This window comes from Poromitra crassiceps, assembly GCF_964638095.1.
Source record: "Poromitra crassiceps genome assembly, chromosome: 22".
NCBI lineage: Eukaryota > Metazoa > Chordata > Actinopteri > Beryciformes > Melamphaidae > Poromitra > Poromitra crassiceps.
Window position 1 is genome coordinate 8835610 of NC_139647.1, and position 26818 is coordinate 8862427.

General features: G+C 44.3%; 1 protein-coding gene across 2 annotated transcripts; it reads left to right on the plus strand.

The window, feature by feature from the left end:
- The first annotated feature begins 118 nt into the window (after nucleotides 1–118).
- Nucleotides 119–26818, plus strand: heatr5b (HEAT repeat containing 5B). Of its 2 annotated transcripts, none has more exons than XM_083658367.1 (36): nucleotides 119–153; nucleotides 679–882; nucleotides 979–1190; nucleotides 2224–2332; nucleotides 2529–2678; nucleotides 3670–3841; nucleotides 3967–4124; nucleotides 4234–4528; nucleotides 6987–7142; nucleotides 7768–8018; nucleotides 8196–8307; nucleotides 8413–8565; nucleotides 8658–8757; nucleotides 8984–9093; nucleotides 9186–9349; nucleotides 9902–10077; nucleotides 10279–10384; nucleotides 10483–10673; nucleotides 11160–11319; nucleotides 11635–11824; nucleotides 12061–12230; nucleotides 12387–12519; nucleotides 12826–13005; nucleotides 13691–13939; nucleotides 15110–15291; nucleotides 15691–15759; nucleotides 18284–18463; nucleotides 19073–19313; nucleotides 20002–20238; nucleotides 20391–20518; nucleotides 21333–21477; nucleotides 22068–22343; nucleotides 22646–22867; nucleotides 23579–23730; nucleotides 24753–24966; nucleotides 25511–26818. In XM_083658367.1, exons 2-36 carry the CDS (start codon nucleotides 757–759, stop codon nucleotides 25816–25818), a joined length of 6177 nt encoding a protein of 2058 aa, XP_083514493.1. In that variant the 5' UTR covers nucleotides 119–153; nucleotides 679–756; the 3' UTR covers nucleotides 25819–26818. The 2 variants fall into 2 exon arrangements, with proteins under 2 accessions (XP_083514493.1, XP_083514494.1); XM_083658368.1 differs by having other exon boundaries at nucleotides 4234–4483.

Here is a 26818-nt window from a genome sequence, read left to right on the forward strand (position 1 = left end):
ATCGCGCTTCGTTGTCTGCAAATAATTTAACAATCTATTGTTTTTGGTGTATTTTATTCATTCATTCGTTTCCAATCGGGGATATTTGAATGCGACACCTCCAATACACAACGATACGTCGTCATTCACTCATCCTGGGTTAGCCGAAGACGGGTAGGATGTTCAAATTAAATATATTCTGAGCTTCAGGTGGCTATTGTTGCCGAGCAGGGGTTTTCCCCCAGTAGCTAAAATGTTTTAGAAATGTTTTATAGATGTTGTTCAATGCGGACGAGAATCTGTGGAGCGGTAACATTAGCCAGAGTTTAGCTTGTTGCTCCTAGAAACTAACGTTAGCTAGGGTTGCTAACCAGTTCCCCTATCACCCGCCCCAACATAGCTGGAGGCAGGCAGCTGTCAACACAGCACAGCGGACTTGATCGATATTTTGTTTTACAGATAACGTTATACTGCGACCATTAAACATAGCTACATTTAACGGCTATCACAACAATGACAGCTCACTTGGGCCCAGCCACTGTAACAAACCGACTAAACTTTAAAGTTACCGCATGCAATGTGACAGACTGTAAATGTAAACTGTAAAAAGTATTTCTGTGTGATAATCTGACGGGAAGAAAGAGCTGATTTAAGAGGCACATTTACTGACAAGGCATGCCCCCTGATATCACATTACAGAGGTGAGGTTGCATCACACGGCAGTGACAGAAGTTCCCTGACTCTGTAGCTGTTGTTTGCATCTACTGGGTCCTCACCATGGAGCTGGCTCATAGTCTGCTGCTCAACGAGGAGGCCTTGGCCCAGATCACTGAGGCAAAGAGGCCCGTCTTCATCTTCGAATGGCTCCGCTTCTTGGATAAAATCCTTGTGGCAGCAAATAAGGTGACTGTTCAGATTTGGGCATTGTGTGTTAAGCAGGGTTTCATTGTTTGTGATACACAGTTCATACATAACATTGTTTTTGTGTTTGAATGGAAGGTGGATGTGAAGGAGAAGCAGAAGAAGCTGGTCGAGCAGTTGACAGGACTGATCAGCAGCGCTCCTGGGCCCCCAACGAGGAAACTGCTGGCCAAAAACCTTGCTACCCTCTACAGCATCGGCGACACCTTCACAGTGTTCCAGACTTTGGATAAGTGCAATGACATCATCAAAAGCAAGGATGACACACCTGCATACTTGCCAACAAAACTGTGAGCTCCCATTTATCACATCCATGTGTTGTTTTCATAGGCTAGTAGCTCAAATTTCAGGTTGGTGTTCTGTATAGCCTGTATATTATAATACACAGTAAATTTAAGATAATACACATTTGCGTTATGTTATAAGCTTCTCAACATGGCTGTCAGTTTTGGTTATACAGGATATACCCATCCTCAATGGTATTAGTAGCTAAGCCAAATGTTAATCTGCAGAATGTAATTTTGTGCTTAAAAAGGGGGGGATTAAGTATGCACAAGCAGATTATATTGTACCGTATCTGGTGTTTCTTGCTGGCACTAATGGACACTAGACGTTAATGTGCTGAATTCAGTGCATGATGGAGATTATTATCAGTGTTGTTACTGTACGTAAAAAAAATACATATTCTACACTCAAAATAAAACCAGATCTTAAACCGCCAGCTCTGAACAGTTTTCAAAGATACAGCATCTTTAATAGTTTGTTTGTATCATTCGTTGTATCATTCGTCTTTTGGGATTCATTTTTCAACTAAGTAGCCAGTAACCACACCAGTAACATCCCAGATGTTGCACCTTCCCACCAGCATGCATTGCAATAGTTATGGCTAAAAATAATAATTGTTCAATCGTGGAAATCCCAGACCTGGATCATCGTTCTTGCTAACAAACCGACAAACCTCACTGGTGAAAGTAATACAAATGATTTAAGGAATCATTATGAAAGAAATTGTAGAATTAAATAAACAAAAGCACAACAACTCAGAAAAACAGGAAAAAGAGAGAAGAAACACATTGCATAAAAGCCAGTCTAAACATTAAATACTAAGAGTTCCCACTTCTCAAGGGAGACTTGAGTGCCATTATTGATTGGCTGACAATGAATGGAAGAAGAGTTATGGCAGTTTATGTTATGAGGTAAAAAAAAAAAAAAAAATCCTCCTCAGAACATTGCTTCGCTACAGATAAAAACATGATCAGTATCAGAAATGTATTGGAAAAATCCTCCACCTTTATTCTAACACAGATAACTCTTTTCTTGCAGTGCTGCAGTTGCATGTGTTGGGGCTTTTTATGAGAAGATGGGCAGGATGCTGGGAAGCTCCTTCCCAGATACCGTTACCAATCTTTTGAAGGCAGTGAAGAGTGCAGAGGTACAGTATGTCTATTTCAGAATAAAACACTGAGCTGTCATGGACAATTAGGAGGGATTTATAGGTTACACAGTGGATACCGGAACATATGAACAGGAATGGATAGCTAGATATAGAAAGAGTTATGATTTAGCAACTCCTTCTTTGAAATATATGTCCTCCTAATTTCCCCTTTCCTCATGCTTCGTTGGTGTAGTCGCAGGGCCGAGGGGAGATCCTCCTCAGTCTGCAGAAGGTGCTCAGCGGACTGGGTGGGGCGGCCGCTTCATGTCACAGGGATATCTACAAGAACGCCCGCTCCCTGCTCACAGACAGATCTATGGCAGTGCGCTGTGCAGTAGCAAAGGTTGGTCACAGAGAAAGACTAATGGAACTGTTGATGAGTTTGATGTTAGATATACAGGGTCTGGTCAAACTAAAGGTTACCTGGTAAAATTCTATAATCAACAGCCTAATTAGATAACACTAGAAAATACAATTATCTGGTCAAACAGTAATTTGCCTCTCTAGAATAATTTGGAACCAATTTTTGCCACTAATGTAAAGATTCAGTGATCACATTTCATCCCATGATCCATGCTCAACAGTGTCTTCCATGATAACAGTTCCTTCATTATCACCAAGGCTGGAATGGTCACTCACTGTTCTGACAACATTTGTCATTTGTTAAGCCTTTATTGGAGATTCTGCACCAGTCTTGAGATTGCATTTCCCCACTGCTAAGTTGTAGTTTTGTTAGTAATTGACTTTGCCCTTAAGCCATGCTTGCATACACCAGATCGGCAATACGTCATTTTGTAGGCGGCTGCTGTCGGGCACATGTTCCCACGGCCCGCCCCCTTTTAGGAGGGAAACACAAGCATCACCCAGTTGGCCTCAATGGAAAATAGCACTACCAAAATATATATATATATAATTTTTGGGGTTAGTGCTATTTTACATTGAAGTCAACAGGGGAGTGTTTCCCCCCTAAAAGGGGGCGGGGCCTAATTGCCGATCTGATGTATAAGCACTTTCCACCAACAGAAACAGAAAAAAATATCACAGCGGCACATCTTTTTGCTCTTATGTTGTTTATATTGACCAATACCTGTAAAAAATGTGTTGAGTTGTGCAAATGTTCTTCCCTATTGTGAAAGGCAACTTCCTGTTTATAGAACATTTAATATTATTGTGTGGCTTTAGCGGGGCAGAATATTGTAACGGTAGGTATAAACAGTGTATTTATATATAACTATATGCATAATACATGTTTAAAGATGTTTCCAACTTTCCTTTGCATATATAATGTGAATGTCACTAATCGGGTGCCATCTTTGTACTTCCTGCCTGAGCAGTGTCTGCTGGAGCTGCAGAACGAGGCGGTCTTCATGTGGACCACAGAACTAGAGAACGTGGCCACGCTGTGCTTCAAAGCCCTGGAAGGCTCCAACTATGGGGTTCGGGTAGCGGTCTCCAAACTGCTTGGGACAGTCATGGCCACTGCCCTGATGCCCAAACAAGCAGCTGGTGAGGGTCTCTTTAGTCACATGGTTCATGTGTAAACGTGATCTACTGTCTTGCTTCAGCTCATGTATGTAGACCAGCTCATCGCTGTCGTAGCTAACGGTCCCAATCCTCTCCTCTGTCCTTAGTGATGCGTCAGAACATCAAGCGGGCCACCCTGGAGGAGGTGCTGGAGCTAATGGCCACTGGCTTCCTGCGTGGCGGGTCTGGCTTCCTGAAGAGCGGGGGCGAGATGCTGAAGGGGGGCGGCTCTGTCAGCAGGGAGGTGCGGGTGGGCGTCACGCAGGTGAGGCAGCAAATTCACCCTCAGTCAAACCTAACAAGAATCACATGTGTTGCGTTGTCTGGTTCAGTAACTCCATTTGCACTCCTCCTTATCCGTCTTCGTCCCCCAGGCCTACGTTGTGTTTGTGACTACGCTCGGTGGTCAGTGGCTGGAGCGCAACTTTGCCACGTTCCTGTCCCACGTTTTGGACCTGGTGTCTCACCCGCGGGCCACACAGACGCACGTAGAGGCTGTGTACTCGCGGCGCTGTGTCTCCTTCATGCTGCGCGCCACGCTGGGCGGCTTGCTGGGAGAGAAAGCGCAGATCGCAGCGGGCAAAGAAATCTGCCAGGCTATCAGCAAGCAGATGAGGGCTGTTGGTAAGGAGGATGGGGGGGAAATATCACGGTTCAGAGCATTACAGAGTAAGTACTCATCCATTATTACATTTTATTAAAATCCCCCCACACACACTTTTAAAATCACCATTCAAATACTTTTTATGATTTTTGCATGGTTTGCTTGTGCTGTGTGCGCAGATGGCTTTTCTTCTTGCTTTCCCTGCTTTTTTCATTGCATTTGCTTTTTGATCACTCCCCTCTTTTCATTAACCTCTGTTTTACAGCAGGTGCGATAACATTATCCATTGCCAAGTCAACATTTAAGTTACTTATGCTTGCATAGTATAGAGAGCCAAAGTGACCGTCACTTCCTGCTTCAGCACTGTACCAGAGATTTTCATCCGCCGTTTATTTTCCCATAGACATTTCGTAAAAATGCTTATAAAAATAGTTTTACTTGGTCAAACCAAACGGTTCAGATATATTTAGAGACAGGAGAGACCACATAACATTGCACTCAGACCAAAACGTAAAAAAATTGCAGATTTAAAGAAAATATTTTTTCAATGTTGTTTTTTTAAGTTTTGGTCCCAGTGAAATGTTTTATCGTTTCTCCCGATTCTAAATATAGCTGAACCGCTTGGTTTGACGAAGTAAAACTATTTTTATAAGCATTTTACGAAATGTCTATGGGAAAATAAAGGGCGGATGAAAATCTCTGGTACAGTGCTGAAACAGGAAGTGACGTTCACTTTGCCTCTCCATTTGCCTGTTTTATTGACATTATATGAATGCATTAGAAACCTTAGCAGCAGATAACATAAGCCTCAATGACTGTTAACATCTGGCTTACACGAGCAGAAAAACTGCATGTGCCACTAAATCAACTGACACTTAGATGCAAGCCGTTTTTGTCCCATATTTGCAAGTACTGATGTTACCATCATTTTATTTGATTTATTTGAGTTCCTCCTAATTATGTCATGTTTCCCCCCCAGTACATCACATTGATCATTTTTAGAATGCATTTTTTTCCTTTCAAAAATGATGATTCTTACTCTGTGATTTGCTTTGAAACCTTTGAGCTCCTAAACTGTGGAAAACCATGTCAAAGCGCCATTTCCTATGTTGTACTCAATGTTAGAAGTTGAACAGCATTTGGAAAAGATGTTGGTGTCCCTGTCCCTGCCTCAAAACTGGATCCTGGGTTCTTTACTGTTCTCTCTATACTAGCTGCTAGGAACTTTTCAGATCTACTGAATCTGCGGAACCACTTGAAATGATCATTTATGAAATCGGTATGCTAAAGATAATAGACCCTTTTCACAGGGCCATTTAAATGGCCCCAGTGAAAAGGGTCTATTGGGGGATGATACTTTCTGGAACCATGATGGAAGTGGGACTTCTCTGCTGCCGCAGTTAAGAAACGCTTATCGTATTACCTTTTAAAGTCATGTAATTTACCTTTTGCTTAAGCGTGATCTCTTTCCTTTCTTGCATTTTACACTTGCCTAGTTGTTTTCCTGAGATTTCTAAGATCAAACCAGTTGCCTCCTTTAGAGCTTTGAGGATTCCAATTCATGAATATTGACTTGTAATAATATTATAATAAGGCTTGACATAACAGTGATTTATTTGAATTGGGGTTACATTGAAATGAAAAATGAGAGAAAAAAAAGAAAAAAAATTGTCACTCTTATCTTTTATCAAGAGCCATTGATTCATAGAGATGTAAAAGCAACATTTGATTTTACACTTTTGTTTTGTAGAGAGAAAAAAATCCTCAGAGTTCTTCTGTGTAAGTGGCAGATAGTGTTGTGATTTCTAGTTCTGTAGGTGCAGGGCTTTGCAGATTGGTAATGTGTAACAACTGTACATGGATGCTGAGGTGGCCAGCCAGTTCGGTTATTATTATGGCTCTTCTATGCAATAGTTTCAGAAAATTATTAGGGATGCACCGATATGAAAATGTTGGCCAATACCGATATTAACATTGCTGTTATGGCCGATAAGCGATATTTACAGATGTCGATATGATCTGTATAAAAACACATTTCTATGATAATCAAATTTTGTACATACTGAAAAACACATAACATGTAAACACTGAATTTGACAAAGTAATGCATTTCTTTATTTCCAAAACATTTGGAAAATCATAGATTTACCATATTGTTTCCTCTCAATATGGAAATCTTGGCTGATACCGATAACCGATATTACCATTGCAACATATATCGTGCATCCCTAAAAATTACACTTAAATTTTGAAACATGACACAGTGTGTTATATTTGAGAAAATCATTCACAATTCACAATCTTACTTGTGATTCAGTGCAGGCCACCTTATCCAACCATGCTGTGTTGTGTGAAGATTATTAGCATATTATTATCACAGTTTAGTTATGTGTATATATAAGTGTGTAACACTTTGCTGCATTTGTTGAGAAGAATTTGGATCTTGTTCAACTTGACACTTTGTATGTTTCCTGCTGACGAATCCTTCTTGTCTCCTGTCTTTCCTGCTCCTCGTGTGTTCAGAGGCCGTAGTGAACGACACCAGCGGCGAGAACAAGGCAGGAGCAGCGGATGTCTCTGCCAGTCAGCATGTTATGGTGTGCGCCCTCAAAGAGCTGGGCAGTCTGGTTCACAGCCTGAGTGCCACATCCTCACCACTCATCCAGGAGCCTTCCATAGGTGAGGTGCACACACTATCATATAGCATATGTCATATTTTTGTTTTCATACCGTAAGTTTCAGAAAACATAATTTGGTTTACTTGGAGCCTCATAAACCATCAATGATTGGAATAATGCCCCAATCAAAATCAAAATGCCTCATCTAACCACCTCAAATAGAAGAGACGTGCCTATTCCGAATGTAACTTTGTTTGGTATGAAAGAGTTGGTATAAACATTAGATAATTCATCCATCATTAATTATTATGTTAATTATTAATAGCTATGTAAACGGTTAAACCGACTTTCTTTGGAATACATAATATTCTTTCCGTGTGTTCGCCCTCTTTGAGTAGGTGACGTCAACAAGATTCCGGGAGAGTCTCTAAAACAATATTCTCAACATTCAGTCTAAATGTAAACACGATACGATACGATACGAAATACTTTATTAATCCCCCAGGGGGGGGAACTGAGTGCCACCATACAATATAGGACAGACAGACAATACTAGAACAATAGAATAAAAATCTATATATGTCTCAAGCGGTACAAAAAAGGGGAGAGCACAGCACCTACAACACGTAACTTCTTTCTTTTTGAATTCCACTGCTTAAACCGTATGCCACGCCCCTCTCCTCCAGGGCTTCTGGAAACCGTGACCTCGGTGCTGCTCCACCCGAGCATGGCGGCCCGTCTGGCCGCCGCGTGGTGCCTGCGCTGCGTCGCCGTGGCGCTGCCCTATCAGCTGACCCCGCTGCTGGACCGCTGTGCGGAGCGCATCAACAACCTCAAGAGTTCCCCCGAGGCCGTGAGCGGCTACAGCTTCGCCATGGCCGCTCTACTGGGAGGCGTGCACCAGTGCCCACTGGGTATCCCCCACACCAAGGGCAAGGTCTGTTAGCCTCAGAACGTAACGATACCTAGGTTGTTCATTTGATAATCGAGTTGGTGTTCATTCGATTGTATACTCAAATAGGTATTTTCTCCCACTTTGGTTAGCCCTACCAGTCTCGGGTCATTCACCTATTTAGTTTTAATGATTGAGTTCTATGTGGTTACCTCCCTGTAGCTGGTGGTGAGTATAGCCGAGGACCTCCTGCGGACAGCCGCTCAGAACAGTCGACTGTCCCTGCAGCGCACACAGGCAGGGTGGCTGCTGCTGGGCGCCCTCATGACCCTGGGTGAGTCTCCCTGACATTGTTGTTTATCGCTTGGCCTTGATTTGTCGGTGATACCATCAGACGTTCACCACCATCATCACATGGCGTTTTATTTGGGGTGCCCAGGTCCCGCCCTGGTGCGCTATCACCTTCCCAAGATGCTGCTGCTGTGGAGGAACGTGTTCCCTCGCTCCCAGAAGGAGCTGGAGGCGGAGAAGGCCAGAGGAGACCACTTCACCTGGCAGGTCACCCTGGAGGGCCGAGCGGGGGCGCTGTGTGGTAAACAAACCCTCCTGCCTTTCTGCACGTGCTCTGTAATGTCATGGTGCACGTTTCTTCTGACCCAGCGTTCCTCTTCCTCCCTTCTGTAGCCATGCGTAGTTTTGTGGCCCACTGTCCTGAGCTGCTTACAGAAGATGTGATCCGCAGGCTGATGACTCCCATCGAATGTGCCATGACCATGATGGCTCAGTGAGTATGAGAGTGTTTTTTTATTTAGTGGAAGTTCATTTCTACTCGCTGAACTTCTTGAGATAATGTATAGTACGGGGTTTGTGTACAGGACTTTTATTCCCCAGCAACAGACAAATGTTTTTTCCTTCAGCATTTATGTGCATTTGTGGTGTCCCGATTACATTTCAGATCTAGTAATAAAAAAGTTATCGATATATATTTTTTCCCCCATCTCCTTTGTCAGTGTCCCTGCCATCATCAAGGTCCATGGTGCTCATCTGAAGGCCAGTGCAGCTATGGTGAGGCTGAGGTTGTACGACATCCTGGCCCTTTTGCCTCCCAAGACATATGAAGGTAATACAGTGGTTTCTACATTCGGTCCTCCACTCTTCTCATTGTTAACACCCATGGAAGGTGTTTTGAAGCCCCGTCGTCTTCTTGTGTAGGCAGCTTCAACGCCCTCCTGAGGGAGCTGGTGGCCGAGTTCACTCTGACTGACAACTCTGCCAACACCACCACCTCCTTGCTGCGCTCCCTCTGTCACTATGATGACAGTGTGCTCATGGGCTCCTGGCTGCAGGAGACTGACCACAAGTCCATAGAGGACCAGGTAACTTCAATCATCTATGGCAGTGATACTCAACTTGTGGCCGGCGATGGAATTGCATTTTTGTTTCTTTTTTTTTTACAGTGCACCTGAACGCAACATGCAAGATACCCGCTGAATAAGTGTCCAAATGTTCATGTCATTCTGGCCAATACTCCACTTCTGTTATAGCATTTCAGTCTGGAATATGGAATATCTTTCAATAATCTATGATTTAGCTGCTAAATTGTCAAATACCGCCGTCTGCTCACTACCCAGGCACTTATGTATGTACTTAACCTAACTAACTTAACCAAACTAACTATCCGGTGTGCACAACATTGTCAGCCTAAACTCCGGCTGACACCCCAAAAACCTACAATGCGCTACAGAAAAATGTATATTGTTTGTTTATTAACTGGCCCCTGGCCTCCTATCATTTCACGAAAGTGGCCCCCGGGCAAAGCAAGTTGAGTATCCCTGATCTATGGTATGAAGAATCCAAATGTACTACTATACTATACTATATTATACTATACTATACAATCTAAAATTGTTATGATGGTTCCTATCTAGCTGCAGCCCAACAGTGCATCTGGCAGTGGAGCTCTGGAACACGACCCCTCCTCCATCTATCTGCGAGTGCCCGTGGGCGAGGCCATCCCCGGGCCTCTCCCTTTGGGCGTGTCTGTCATTGACGCCTCAGTGGCGCTATTCGGTGTGGTTTTCCCCCACGTCTCCTTCAAACACAGGTGAATGTGCCATTTAATCCCAATGCTGTAGAAAGTGGCTGTAGGATATTTTTGATATTGGCTACAGATCAAAAACGGTGTTTTTTGTTCTTTATTGATTTGGTCTGTATTTCCGTTCATTTCTGCTCAGCAAATCTCTTTGTGTCAAGCCTGTTTGTTTCAAAGCACTTTAGAAGTAAAATTTCATCCGACGTGATTCAGGCTGCAGATGCTGGACCACTTTGCAGAGTGCATAAAGCAGGCGAAGGGAATTCGCCAGCAGGCGGTCCAGTTGAACATCTTCACTGCGGTGCTTAGTGCCCTCAAGGTGAGAAAACCCTGATTCATATCCTCCTCTCGGAGTCTCCAGACAGAAATGCACAGTGAGCAATAGTGTCTGTCTTCTTGCGTCTCTCCTGATCAAAGGGCCTGGCAGAGAACAAGAGCACCCTGGGTCCCGAGGAGGTGCGTAAGTCAGCCTTGGCCCTGGTGATGGGAGCCCTGGACAATCCCAACCCCATCCTGCGCTGTGCCGCCGGAGAGGCCCTGGGCAGGATGGCTCAGGTGGTGGGAGAGGCCACCTTCATCGCCAGGATGGCGCAGTACAGCTTTGACAAGTCAGCACGTCCTTTATATCCTGTAGTATATAAATGTATTTTCTAGAATTTATCTTTTTTAAATCTTTATTTATCCAGGAGGACGTTTCTGTTGAGATCACAAGGGAGACCTGGTCAGAAGAGCAGCCACATATTTAGTTACTGATGGAAAAACAATTGAAACATTACATAATAGCTCATAGATAAGTTCAGAAATAGGGGAACAGTTCTATCCCATTAAGACTATCTAAAACCCAAGATGCATTTGAATCAACCTCCTAAAACCCGAGGGATAGTGTATAAATTATGCATCAGGTCTTAAAGGGATATACACACAAATCCTGCATCAGGTCTTAATGATTTAAAATAATCAAGATAATCACAACATTTTCAATAGTCTTCCTCTGTCCTCATAATAACTCGTATTAAACTGACTAAATCTGTATCTAAAAGGTATCTTTAACCTTGACTCCAATCATCACATCCTCTCTCCTCCTGTGTCTTCAGGCTGAAGTCAGCCCGCGATGTGGTGTCAAGGACGGGCCATTCTCTGGCTCTAGGCTGTCTGCATCGATATGTTGGAGGAATTGGCTCAGGCCAGCATCTAAAGACCAGCGTCAGCATCCTGCTGGCCCTGGCCCAGGATGGATCCTCTCACGAGGTCCAGGTAAGTGGACTTAATCAGAAAGATGGTTTTAAAATTCAGCCTTAGCTGAATTGGTTGTAGGTGTGTTGAGAGAGAAATGAAAGAACGGTATGAAGGTTTGAATTGTCTTCTATTTTTGTCTTTTCTGTTGTCTCCTTTGTTTGAATGTATTTCCATTTTCTCTTGTGTTTCATTATGAAAATGAAACGAAAACAACAAAGATCACAACCATCTTTGTTTTTGTTGCATAATGATCGACGCAGGTTTTTCTCATTGAATGTTTAATGCTTTAGAGACGATACTAATTCAGACTTTCTCCATCCGTTTTTTTGCCAGACGTGGGCCCTGCACTCTCTGGCTCTGATCGTGGACTCCAGTGGTCCCATGTACAGAGGCTACGTAGAGCCCACCCTGTCCCTGGTGCTCACCCTGCTCCTCACTGTGCCCCCCTCCCACACAGAGGTGCACCAGTGTTTGGGCCGCTGCCTGGGAGCCCTCATCACCACCGTGGGACCCGAACTACAGGGTAACGGAAACAAAAATCACAAAGTTCCTCGCATCACTGCGACTGTACAGTACCAGTTGGCTGTAAAGATATTTTGCTAAGACGTGTTAAGTGTGTAATATGCCCTTGACCTCCCAGCAGGTGTCAGTATAATCCATTTACGTCCACCTTAAAACTTTAGAGACATCAATCCTCTTGACTGCTGCAAATGCCATCTCTTTTCGCCTCTGCCTAATTACTGTCGGTGCGTTTGCCAGGGAACGGTGCCACTATCTCTACCATCCGCTCGTCATGCCTGGTTGGTTGTGCCATCATGCAGGACCACTCCGACTCCCTGGTGCAGGCAGCTGCCATCACCTGTCTGCAACAGCTGCACATGTTCGCTCCCCGCCACGTCAACCTGTCCAGCTTGGTGCCTTGTCTCTGCGTAAGACACCTCAGGAATTTACGTTGATCAATGCTTATGGATATTATTGTGATACACGTGTGTGGCGTGACGTGTGTGCAGCAATGTTTCCGGCTATACACACTGTATATGTTTGTGGTCTGTCGTGATCTTTAACTGTGCTACGGCTCCCTGCAGGCGCACCTGTGCAGCTCTCACCTGTTGCTGCGTCGCGCCGCCGTGGCCTGTCTGCGGCAGCTCGCCCAGAGAGAGGCGGCCGAGGTGTGCGAGTACGCCAGGAGCCTGGCCAAGAGGGACAACATGGCTAAAAGTGAGTACAAGCGTGCCCCTCCCTCGTTGTCCTTGAAGCAAGGCTGTTAACCCCAACCGCTCCAGTGGAGGTGATCAGCGACCAGCAGATCAGACTGCGGTTGTACTGGTCAGCTTCCAGGTGTGAATGTGAACAGGGCGCTCCTGAAAAAAGAGAGCATTGATCTCAGTGAGACTCCCCCTGTATAAATAAAGGTTAAAGAAAAAGAGAATTATCTGTATAGTCCATGACTTCTGAACCAAACCCAATGTGACAGTGAGTCTGTCTGAATGTGACAGTGACTGTCTGATTATGTCCTTGGTCCAGATCTGCACATCACAGAGACGGGTCTAGAGGGGGTTCTGTTTGGCATGCTGGATCGGGAGACGGACAGGAAGCTGTGTCATGACATCCACGACACACTGGGCCACATGCTCTCATCTCTCGCTGTGGAGAAGCTCTCGCACTGGCTGAAACTCTGCAAGGATGTCCTGGCTGCCACTACAGGTGACACAACACTATATATACACACAGTGCGGAAGATACACCTGTGGGAAAGGATGGCACATTCATGAATTGAACAACATTCATATTATCTGTCCAGCCTGTGCAGTAATGCAGATGCAATGGTCGGCATGGACAGTGAGGTGCAAAACATTTTACACCGTGGACTTGAGCCTACATCTGTGATACTGATAGACCCTTCTCACGGGGGTCATTTTGTGTCTAAAAGGCAGGGTAAACACAGGTGCAAGCAAAACACTAATGAGGGTTTCAAACTTCCATGATTGTAATCTGGAAACCCTCATTAGTGTTTTGCTTGCACCTGTGTTTATTCTGCCTTTTCGACACAAAATGGCCCCGGTGAAAGGGGTCTGTACTGCCCCCGCATTACTACACATACGCATTTTTTGGTTCTGTTTTTGTTAATTTGTTCGTTTGTTTTTTTGTGATTAGACCATATGGAAAGTTTGTAATTTATAAGATGAACTGGGTTAGGGCATTTACAAGCTTATAGCTTCAGCCCTAACCTTTTCGGCCAGCATCGTATGTTTGTTTTGTTTCGCATGTTTTTTTGTTTGTTTTTTGTGATGTGGCGCGAAATAAACTTTATTCATTTTGTGTCCTTGCGTCCTCACGATCTTTTAATACCTCATCATAGAATGAACTTGCCCAACCTACTCTTTTGCAGAAGTCGGAGCAGCTGTCACATTCGAGGTGGGGAGGGACGAGGAGGAGAAGCAGGACGAGATCGACGACGACATCATGTTCACAGCTCTGGGCGAAGACGACAAGTCCAAGCCGTCGGTGGCGCCGCGCTGGGTGACGCGGGTGTTTGCCGCCGACTGCCTGTGTCGCATCATCCTGCTGTGTGAGAACACGGACAAAGCCCACTTTGACCTGGCCACCGCCCGCTCTGCCAAAGCCAAGAATCCCAAAGGTACCACTCCGCCACACACACTGCCAAACAGAGAGGCTTAGGTTTCACTTTGAGGATTTGTGATTGATTCAGGCCATCAGGGATCTCTTGTCAGCACTGGCTTCTTGTCTCTTTTTTTATTGATGTGCATTCACACAAGCACTGAGAACTGAGCATGTTTTAGCCCTCAACACGATCATATATATATATATATATATATATATATATATATATATATATATATATATAAATAAAAATAAAAATATATATAACGTTTACAAAATGGTGTTATTCAAATGGATTTTCCCAAATCAGGTTAGCAACAATACAATCGCTTACATATGTGGAAAGTGCTTCTAACTGACAAAAACAGATATTTGGTTGGCACAGTCTTCTGACGATGCTGGAAAAGCCAATTCAAAATGTCGTTGAGTTGGTATGTCTTATGTCAGCTTGTTGAAGTTTGTTTTTATGTAACGATGATGGGACAAAGGCAGAGATGACTAAGCAAAAGAGGGAGCCGGGAGGGATTTTTCTTCACTGTGACAGATGGAGGAGCCCAGTGTTTATACAAGCGTCTCTTTAAGAAGGAAATGTTCCACTGGCCGGACAGTCACAGCCCAGAGTAGTGATTGTTACTATAGGCATCGGTCTTCAGTCCTGCTAGCAGCTAAGCCAAATGTAGTGGCTGGGGTTGAGTGGAGGATAGCTGGTCTGCATGCTGAATCGATGCATCCACCTAATCTTCTTGAAAGGTGGACTTCAGCTTAAGACTCAATTCAATCTAGGTCTCAGGGATGATGTTTGGTGTCTTGAAAACTGAGACTACACCGCGACGGGGCGGCCACACTGATCCGTTGTCTGTAGATGTTGTTTTCAATTCATTTTTAATGAGAGGTGATGTGCCCGGCATCGTCGTCAGATAAGTGGCCAGCCAATTAGAATTGAAGCAGTGTCCTAGTTTTCTTTTCTTTTCTTCTTTGGGGGGGGGGGGGGGGGTGAACACCGAGAGCCTCAGAGGAAGGCTTTAACTAATGGCAATTACACAATTAATTAATTAATTAATTGTTTTCTGACAGATCAGTGTGGCTGCACCTGAAGTCCCCTTCCTTCTGGTCAATGCACATCTCTGTTTCTCACACAATCCCTACGTACTGACTTCTGACTTCCTTCCTTCCTCCGTCTCCCCAGGTGACCTGTTGGTGCTCCATCTGTCTGACCTGATCCGCATGGCCTTCATGGCAGCCACAGACCACAGTAACCAGCTGAGGATGGCTGGCCTGCAGGCACTGGAGGACATCATCAAGAAGTTTGCCTCCGTGCCGGAGCCCGAGTTCCCCGGGCACGTTATCTTGGAGCAATACCAGGCCAACGTGAGTCTGTCTGTCACCAACCATTCAAATAGGCCCTTTTCACAGGGGCCAATTTGTGTCAAAAAGGCAGGGTAAACACAGGTGCAAGCAAATCACTAATGAGGGTTTCCAAATTCCAATCCTGGAAGTTTGAAACCCTCATTAGTGTTTTGCTTGCACCTGTGTTTACCCTGCCTTTTTGACACAAAATGGCCCCCGTGAGACGGGTCTATTGCATCGTGACGCAAAAGTGCAATATCAATGGTGACATGATGGCATCTAAAAATGTTAAAGTAGTAGACCATTAATTGAACAAATGATTGTCAATCACAAAAAAATATGTATTGCAATTTTGAGCCCTATTTCAGTATTTATTAAATAAATAGACATTCTCTTTGTGCTGCTAATATACGCATGTAGGTTGGAGCTGCTCTCAGACCAGCGTTTTCACCTGATACACCGTCTGACATAACGGCTAAGGCGTGCCAGGTAAGACCTGGCATCCCGATTTCTTCACAAAAGCTTTCCTAAAATGTTTTACGGCACCAACTACATTGGAATCCGCTGCCCTTGTTTGCACTGTGTGATGGTTCATGCCATCGACTCGACAGCTTCTGCTTTAGGCATGCTCTGTTAATCCTCTGCAGAGGTGCTATTTCAGTAGCACCCAGCCTCTGTTTGTTTGTACCATAACACTCATACAGTGCTGCTAAAGAGCATTATGTAGCATCGCTACTGTGAAGGCAGCTAATTGCCTCTGCATAGTGAGTCATCTTCCCCTTAGGATCCAGCATTGTTGAATCTCTGACTTGACGCTCTTTGACTCATGTGGAAGAAGAATGGCAACAGGAAACAACAAAATATGGCTCTCAGCATTTTTTTTTATCTTTTTTTTTCCCACAAACATGTCTCTGACATCCTTCTCTGTCCTTGGCTGAACATTTTTATTACCTGCTGAGTTTCTCTCAGTTCTGTCTAAATGAGGCGAAGATTGAGCCCTGTTTTTTTTTTGCTCTTCTCTGCTGTAAGAATGACTCATTCTCTGTAGAAAAACTGCTCTCTATCTGAGTGGGTGGTAAAAGCCAACATACATCATACATTATACATCGGTCCGACATGAGTCAACGGGCCAGTCGATACACAAAGGTATAGCCTTCTCAAGGTTTATTGCTAAGTGCATTGCATCAGTGTGTGGGTACACATTTGTAACTCCCTTTTTAAAAACGCTCTTTCAGATCCCTGCCCATGGCCAATGAGATGTACCGTAGTTGTGTTTTGTATCCTATTTACTTTCTCCCCCTCTCTCCCTCTCTCTCTCTATTGCTAGGGTTGATTGACGTCTTGATTTACTTATACTGCTATTTTAACTAACAGATGTGATTTTAATACTTCAAAGATGTATCTATAGAGAGTAAAAGAATTGCGGATTTAAAGAAAATATTTTTTCAATGTTGTTGTTTTTTAAGTTTTGGTCCAAGAGAAATGTTCTATGGTCTCTCTCCCGATTCTAAATATAGCTGAACCGTTTGGTTCGACCAAGTAAAACTCTTTTCAGAAGCGTTTTACGAAATGTCTATGGGAAAATAAATGGCGGAAGAAAATCTCCGGTACAGTGCCGAAGCAGGAAGTGACGTTCACTTTGCCTCTATCGGCTTCTATCCAAATTGAGGTCATTGATGGCTTGTAATTGATTCACTGTGTTCACTGAGAGCCACAAGGTGGAGGCTTTTTTGCCACTAATGTGACATCTAATAGAGATGTAACGATATGAAGATTTCACATCACGATTATCGTGACCAAAATTATCACGGTTATTGTATTATCACGGTATTCTTAAAAAATTGCTGAAAATTTTCAAAAAGTACAGAGGCTCACTGAAATCATTTTACAATGTTTTATATTGAAAACTCAGACCCAAAAAGGATTGATACACTCACTGAAATCATTTCTCCAAGGCTGCACGTTTGCATCTGGGAGAAGGTTGCCAAATTTGGTTGATGATGGACAGTATTTACCATGTTTTTCAAAGCACTGTAATCACGGTACCACGGTTTTAACGATAATGAAAATTTGAAAAGGTACGGTTATCGTAAGGAATTTTATCAAGGTTATCATTAAAACCGGTTATCGTTACATCCCTAGTCTGTAATGTCATGGTCATTCTGTACCCAGCCTTTTGCATATAAAGTTTTCTATTTCACCTGTCAGCATATACTTGAAAAAGGTCTTGTACCGAAACGTGTATTAAATTCCTATTTGAGAAAGTGAAGACAGTGTAACTATCAGATCCCTGCCCATGGCCAGTGAGATTTATGTCCGCCCTAATACAGGTTCTCCTCTGAAGGTCATCTTGTAAATCACTGCAGCCCTAAGATGTCAGTCCTTTTTAATAATAGCTGTTCTTTGACCCCCCCCCCCCCTTTGTCATGATGGTTTTAGTTAATTTCAAGAGATGTAAGACATGTAATAGAGCTGCAAGGCTGTGGGTGCTGTCTAGGGATGTTCATTTTGAACAATTTCCATAATCGAAATTCTGGAAAATTAACGATCAATTATCGATAGGGTAATAATAATATATATATATATATATATATATATATATATTACTCTGGTCTGGTAATAACGTTGCGTGTTCTCGGCCAGCTATAATGGAGATGCCGCTGTGTAGTAAGAATATCAGACACTAGCGCTGTGGCCAGGTAAACAACCATGTCAGGTTACATGATGTAAGGCAATCGGCGTCTTCCAGCTTAGCTGACAGCAGAGTCAAACCAGCCAGAAAACTAGAGACTATATGAAGCTCCACCGCACGTTAGTCGGCTGTGCAATGGAGTGGGGCGAGGAGGAACGAATTCCACCCAAACCTAGTCCGAAAAAAAAAAGAATCCACGTGATCGAATTCTTTCCTCAACGATCAATTATCGATTATCGATAATTGATGAACATCCCTAGTGCTGTCAATTGTTAGTTAGTATTGCCATCTCCCACCCTGACCTGTTTTGTGTGCCTACAGGTGTGTAGTACGTGGATTGGCAGCGGCGTGGTCAGTGACCTCAATGACCTGAGGCGAGTCCACAACCTGCTGGTGTCCTCTCTGGACAAGGTGCAGGCTGGGAAGGGCTCCTCCAGCCAGCTGTACAGTGAGAGTGCCACCACAATGGAGAAACTGGCTGTACTCAAGGCATGGGCTGAGGTGAGAACCAAGACCCTGTCGGCTCCTGTCTAGCATACGGTCCAGGGATGCACAATAGATCGGCAATCGTATCATATCGGCTGATGTGATTTTTTTTTATCGGTCCGATGAGCAAAATAACAGCAATGTTAATATTGGTTATCGGTATCAGCCAAAATGTTTATATTGAGAGGAAACAATGTGGTTAATCTATTCTTTATGGGTTTTCCCTAATGTTTTGGAACTAAAGATTAATTTTTTTTATTCACATGTGTTTTTCAGTATGTACAAAAATGTGATTGTCATAGAAGAAACTTTTTTTTTATACAGACATTGGTCAATATCTGCTATCGCGGCCATAACAGCAATGTTAATATTGCTATTTGTATCTGCCTAACCCTAACCAGAATCACAATCACTTTATTGCCACAATATGCAAGATTACATACGAGCAGTTTGTCTTAGTCTAAGTGTATGCAGCGTAGCGGTCATATCAATATCTATCAAAGGTGCAGTCCAATATATAATATACTGTATAATACACAAATAGGAGTGTTAAATAGGCATTAAATTCAATAGGAAATGATGTGTGGAATAAAGCCGACTACAGACGCAGGCATTCTCTCTCAGGTGTATGTGGTGGCTATGAAGATCAAGAAAGAGGCGGAGTCTAAGCCGGCCAAACCTGCGCGGGGTGCAGAGGATGACTCCGATGAGGATGAGCTGGGAGCAGACGTGCTTCCTCCCGACAGCCTCATCAGCCTGGTGCAGCCGGAGCTGCCGTCCCTCAGCCGCCTGTGGCTGGCCATGCTCCGAGACTACGCCCTGCTCACTCTGCCTGCCGAGTTCTCCAGTCAGCTGCCCCCTGACGGTACAACACCCACTCCATGTCATCCCAAACACGTGATTTTAGAACTCCCATCAATTTCTATAAGGTTACCGTCTTCCTACCTTTCCCCCGTTTTTGTGTTCTTGATCACATCCCTGCATAATATACAGTACAGACTCTCACAGTTTTGTGAAACAGAACATGGGGATGTAGCCTAGTTCAAGCACTAGTTTTGCAGTTATCTGCTCTAGTTTTTGGCCATAGAGATTTTAGTTGCTCATGGTTTCTCCAGAGAGCTACCCCAGACATTAAAAAAAGCTTTGATGAATCCGATTTGGACCAGTAGTTTCTGAGAAAATGTCAACAAATACAAGACCTTCCTGTCCTTGGAGTATTGTCAACAGATCGGATCAGTTGTTCCAGCAGCACATTGCTGAATGTGTCCTGGGGAAATTATTGTCAAATTTGAAATTGTCATGTTTATTTTTACGTCACCTCATATCTAGAAGTTGTACGTAACAAAACATCAGATCGGGTTGTATTGTTTTTAAGAAATAATTAAGAAGTTAGAGTTTCCCACAGCATAAGGCTGCACAGTCAATAGACTCACACATTGGCGAATGGTTTGAAAATCAAAAAATGGAGGAAACTGAGCAGATGGATACAAAATGTATAGGTGGCCTGAAAGTTTTTTTTTGCAAGTTTCCCATCGATGCGTGTCTGTGTCCAGGCGGGGCGTTCTATACTCCAGAGACCATCGACACAGCACGGATCCACTACCGCAGCTCCTGGGCCCCCGTCGTGCACGCCGTGGCCCTGTGGCTGCGCAGCACTGGCTTCGGAGCAGACGAGGAGTCTGAAGATCCACCTTCTGCTCCCTGCAGGACCTCTGTCCTCCCCCAGGGACCCCCCTCCACCTCCAAGAGCTTTGAAGAGCTGGTCAAAGACAGGATGCATCTAATGTTGGGTAAAAAGAAAAAAGTTACTTTCTCAACTTTATAAACCGCTCCACTCTGCCTGCATTCCACTCACATCGCAGCCACTCCCCAGGGTGAACAGACGGGTTCGGTTTGTAGCAGAATAGTGTGAATAAGTGCATTTTTGTGTTCCGTCTCCCAGGCGTCAGCATTGAGTTTCTGTGCTTCCCTCGGCCCGAGGAGCCCATTGAAAATGTGATGTCCTGCCTGCAGGCCTTGTGCACTCTGCTGGACTCTCCTTTTGCTAAGATCCATATCGCAGAGGACCAGGTAATTGCACAGATCAGAAAGTACAGAGGTTAACGGATATAAGGAAGAAAGACTTGCAGCATATGAGTTTTCTAAGTTCAAGCTTCAGAGGAAGGATGGTTGTTATGCAGCACGTACTGGAGAGAGGGTGGGATCAATCTTCTGTGGGGGTGTAGCTGCACCAGTTCATTGTTTGCCGTTTGTCTCCATCTCTCTGTTTACATTTGCCCTTTTACTCCTCCCATAGAGACACTGCGGAGCGCGTCATCATTCAGAAACCACGCCCAAAACAGGGGAAAACAAAAACTCCCCCCCCCCCCCAATCCTGGCGTTCTCCTATGTCGCGTGCATGGTCGCGTGTTGCACACAAAGTTCATATATACGGAAGATGAACACTCCAACTTACTTCTTTGATAGCTAGATCCACATTTTTCTTCTCGTCAATTTTCAATGGCTTCCTTTTTTAGCTCGGGAGTACAACAAAGAAATTATTGGCGATTTTTTTTACATTTGCACATTGTACATTTTTGCATTCGTTTAATTCAAGGAAAATGACGCTGGTGAATGGGAGTGAATGGAGTGCTTTCCCCCGTGATGGGCGTGGCCTATTTCATGCAGTGTCTATAAACCATTGCCTGTCTGTGTGGGCTCGTTGGCATTAGGCCAGAACAGATGAGTATTATTGACTGTAGGGCATAAAATGGATTTGACCTGCAGAAGCGTAATGGATTCACACTATCATGTATCTACAGTATGTCAAGGCAGAGAGACAGTGAGCGTTCACACTCCTCGTGTTTCAGAGTGGCGTTATTGAGTCTTGTTCTTTGTGCTGTAGCTGTTGGCCGTGGAGCTGCTGAACGTGCTCCACAGGCTGCTGCTGACCCGAGACCCACCGGCCGTTCAGCTCCAGGTCACTGCTGTCGTACAGGAGACCATCAGGGCCGCTCTGGACCACCTGCAGCAGCAGAGGACCAGCCAGGGTCAGGGACTAACACATCTCACTCAATATATGGACTGGAAAGAAACACACTCACGCTCACATAGTGACTCACATGTTTTGCTGTAACATTCAATGAATTAATCTGCCCTAAATAAAAAAAAATCTGGCTCCATCAGGTCACCCGCACGGGTGCTCTTTACACCCCCTGAAAGTTTCAGCCCGATCGCACGTAAAACGGCATAGCTGTGGCCGGACAAAATTCTTGAAACAGAGAAACAGACAGAGTCCACATTGCCAAATGTATGTACACTAGAAGATAGATAGTTGATTTGTTACAGTTATATGGTTTCAAGTTTCAAGTTTATTCGTATGTCCCAGAAGGGCACTTTGGGTTGCAGCAAGACATAAAAACAATGAAAACAGGCATAACATCAACAACATCCTGGATAAAAACATAAAAGGATAAAAACATAAACATAAAGTGCAGACACAGTTAAACACAATATCAGTACAAAGTAGCAGTTTAAAGTGCCAGTGATCTAGTGCAAAGTGCAAGGCTATAGGCCAGGTGCCAAAGTGGTTATCATTATTGATCGAACGTGCTAAACTATGTTACTGTATTCCCCTTAGGCAAAGAGGAAGACGGCGAGAAGGACTCTCACGCCACCCTAGGGGAGGGAGGAGACACAGGGGAACTCCTCCCAGGCAAATCCCTGGTGTTTGCGGCCATGGAGCTGCTGGTGTTCATCCTGATGCGCCACCTGCCGCAACTCAATACCCGGGTCAACAAGGAGTCGCCCAGCCATGTGCCGCTCCGGCCCCAGCGCCTGCCTGAAGACAGCGCCCGCCTGGTGGCCAACACCGTCTCCATCCTGGCAGATCTGCCCTCACTCTGCTCCCCAGCCGGTGAGGCCTGCAGTGAACAGCAGCCACACACACACACACACACACACACACACACACACACCCCGTGCAAAATGGAAACATGGGGACGCACAAAAGCAATTTTCAGATTCCTACTAAGACTCACGTGACTTTGATCCTTTCTACAACAAAGTCGGCCTCTAATGCAGTTTGCCTCAATATCCTCTGTCTCCATCTCTCTTTTTTGATGGTTTCTGTCTGGGCAGAGATGTGCCTTTCAATGCTCAGAGTGTTCGCTGCACAACGGTAACCACGTTTTCTCATGTTTCTTTTTGTCTTTACAGGTAGTATGACCATCCTCCCTACCGCGCTGTTCCTAATCACCGGGGTACTGAGGGAAACGGCAGTCAAGACTGCCGACTCTGTGCCTCTGCCCGTGTCAGCCGCCCTGCAGGCCGTCAAGACCATCATCACCTCCCCACTGGCCAGGGCGGAGAGCACCCAAACGCAGTGGACTGGCCTGGTGAGGAGCAGCCTGGCCTCTGTGCTGGAGGACTCTCAGCCAGGTGAGCAAATGCACTCCTATTTCATACATGATTAGTACTTACTTTGGGCAGCGGAGTTTGCATAGTGAGTTAGTAGAGCACCCTTGAACTAGGTCCACAGATAGATAGATAGATAGATAGATAGATAGATAGATAGATAGATAGATAGATAGATAGATAGATAGATATTTTTATTTAAGTGTCATGCACCTTCGGGTGCCCAGCCCATATGGGCTTACAAGACACTATGTGATATTTACAATAGCCAAGATGGCCACACAACAAATCAGAATATACCTTTGTACAGAATCAAGAAAAGAAAAGGCATTTCACTGAAACATTCACTTTCCAAGAGATACAGTTATACTGGGTACAATGTTCCCTGTCTTAGTCGCCAGGCATTTTCTATAAATATGGCTAAAACAGAAATTTCCTTATCAAAAAGCCAACTCAACATTATGACCTTCTGACAGCCAAAACAGATCAGGATTCTTCAACTGGATTTTCTCAAATAAAGGATTCCTCAAATCCTTGTACATGGGACAATGAAACACAAAGTGAGAAATTCATCCTCCACAACACCAAGATCACAGAAAACACACAAACGCAACTCTTCAGGAATACATTTACTTCAGGAATACTACCTACCTCCATTGCCAGTGGTGGGGTACTACTACTAATAAATACTCTTAGAAATGGCCAATGTGTTTGCTTGGTTGTATATTTCTTTAGATGAGTCCAGGCCTGACATGGACGAGGTCAGTATGTTGACAGCCATCACGCTCTTCCTGCTGTCCGCCAGCAACGAGGTTGTGGGAGTAACCATCCTGCAGAGGGGCTGCATGGACCGCTTCCGAAATGGCCTCAACTCAAGTGATCCCGGGGTGAGTGCCTATACACAGACACCAGATGAGGCATGACAGCTCAGAAGACACCGTAGAAGTGTATAAATATCTCGGACTCTGGCTGGACGAATCCCTTTCATTCAACACACACATAAACAACCTAGTGGCCAAAGTCAAAGCCAGACTCAGTTTTCTCTACCGCAACAAGGCGTCATTTACACACACTGCCAAACACGTCCTCGTCAAAATGACCATCCTGCCCATGTTCGACTATGGTGACACGATCTACCGGATGGCCTCAAAGAGCATCCTCAATAAACTGGACACAATCCACCACTCTGCTATCCGCTTTGCCACAAGTGCCCCCTTTTCCACTCACCACTGTGACCTGTATGAACTTGTGGACTGGCCCTCCCTTCACACCAGGCGGCTTCAACACTGGCTTCAACTAGTGTACAAGTCCATTCTCGGCATGTGTCCACAGTACCTCTCATCCCTCCTGCATATTTCCAACAGCAATTAACCGTCTAAGATCCAGCAACTTCATCATGCTCACCATCCCAAAAGCCCGTACTGTCTTTGGCCGTAACTCCTTCCGCTTTGCCGCAGCAAATGACTGGAACACACTTCAAAACCCACTCAGACTCACAGCTCTCATATCTCTCAACATGTTCAAACACACCCTGAAACAGCTCGTAGTTGACCGCTGCACCTGCCGTTAGGCCTCTCCCTCCCTCTATCCCCCTATAGTCCCATAATTAATTCCCAGCAACCCCCCTCCTTCTGCATCTTTGTTGATTGAATGTTGTTGTTTGCTTCCTGATTTTACTTCTGTCTTGTCGTTATTTACTGTATGTATTTTATATGTGTTGCCTTGTGCTGACCTGACGTATTGTTTTTTACCCTTGCTGCGGCCCCTTGGCCAGGTCACCATTGTAAATGAGAATTTGTTCTCAACGGTTTTTACCTGGTAAAATAAAAAATAAAAGGTGTGGCCACTGGACAAGGTGGTTAAGTGACAGAGTTGATTGTTGGCGGTGCTGTTGTTTATTTGCCCACAGGTTCAGGCCCGGTGTTACCAGTTGCTGTTGTCAGTGTTTCAGCACTCCAGCCGTGCACTGTCTACTCCCTACATCCACGCTCTGGCTCCGCTCATGGTGGAGAAGCTGAAGGCAGTGGAGCGGTGCAGGCCAGGGACTGCTGCCGAGCTGCAGGCTGTGCAGGAGGGCATCAGGGTTCTGGAGAACCTGGTGGGCATGGGTGAAGAGCAGAGCCGTAAGTACCGCCTCACTAAACTGTGGTGTTTGTAGTTGGGGCACATTTTGTGTTTAGCAGCTTCTTGAATTGCTTATCTGTGAGCTAAGCTCTATATCAAACATGCCCCTGATATGGGAATCATTTGTTGTGCTGCTGCTCCACATATTGGTGGTATTAATTTTCAGATGCAAGCCTGAGCTTTATTCAAGAGCTAATAGTTAAGGTATTAAGTCTGTTGTGCTTGGAGATCTAATGAGTTCCCTTCTCCCTCTTTCTCCTACCTTGCCTAGAGAAGTCATTTTTCAGAACTCTCCTATCAAATATTTGTGTGCATTCTGAGGTGCATTCTCAACATGGTGCATGTTTTTTTTCTACAACTGGCTCTTTTCAAGTGGTGCCTAGTGTATCTTTGCTTGGAACACTGTGTTGTATTCATGGCATCAAGGTTCATCTGTTTTGAGTACAACCCTTTCAGCTTTTCCAAACTTTTAATTAGCGTCGCTGGTAGCAATGTTTTTCCATCTCTTTTTATTTGTTCTGGTTCTTCTGATGTGTTCAATAGGGGTGCAGCTGCTGGCTCTTCTTGTACCAACTCTGATCTCCTACCTTTTGGATGAAAATGCCATCTCCTCTGCACCCCAAGTCTCCCAAGGCCTGCATGATTTTGCCCTTCAGAACCTAATGCGGATCGGTCCCCTCTATCCAGCTGCCTTCAAGACTGTAATCGGAGCGGCGCCCGAGCTCAAAACCCGCTTGGAATCTGCCATTCGGGCCAACCAGGCAAGCAGCAAAGCCAAAGCGGCAGCCAGGCTAGCTCAGCCCGCTGTGCAAGCTGCACCAACCATCAAACTCAAGACTAGCTTCTTCTGAACGCTCCAGAAGTGTACACCCACTCAGCCTAATTCAATGTTGTTTTTTGTTTGTTTGAAAGAATACCTTAGGTCATGTCTATATCAGCTACGGTCTCTTCAATGTATTTATTTATTCTAAAACTCATCTTTGTTTTGGATATATGAGTACTCTGTTTCCTTGAAGTCAAGGAGACAATTATGTAAATATCATCAAAGGGTCTTTGAATGTTCACTTAAAAAAATCTTCTATAGGAAATGTTGATGTCTTGGTTGAATGTAATTTCAACTTGATGCACATATGTAAAGGGACAAAAATCTATTTAGGAATTAATTCATTCTTTTATTCAGGATTTGCTCCCCACCCCCCGGTCCTTCCTTTTTTGTCTTCAACATTCCCCACTGTCCAATATTTGATGTACAGTGTACCATTCTTCTCTATGATTTTGCATCACCTTAAGAATGGCGATGCACTTGAGTGTTTTTTTGTCCTCCTTTCAAGTTTCAATCATGCATGTCTTTTTTTAATGGAGCGAGCTTGTTTCCTGGATGAGTAGACCCTGAGGGTCTGCTTTCAGAGAATTGTTTTAGTTGATTGATGCTGCTGCTGCTTTTCTTTTGAGATGGTTATAGTATGTTCTAGACCAGAGGTTCTCAGTTGTCATGAGAACATTTTGGGGGGTTGTGAGATGATTTTTTTAGCAAAGACTATACATCTTGTCCATTTTCTTCTACTTGTTTTCTACTTTACTTGTTTCATGAACCAAAAAGGTTGAGAACCGCTGTTCTAGACAAACCTTTGGTCTTTATGAGTGCAGAATGAGATTGTATTAAATTGAATATTAAATGTATCAGGCTTTCAAATTGTTTTATTGTGAAATCGCCATAATTCTCCCTGAAATGGAGAATTATGGATTGTCTAAGTACTAAATCTCTTGCTTATGTTGCTTAGTTATTTTTTGAGGCACTTAACTTATCCGTAACTGTGCATCTGTAACACATGAACAGCAGTAAGTGAGCAT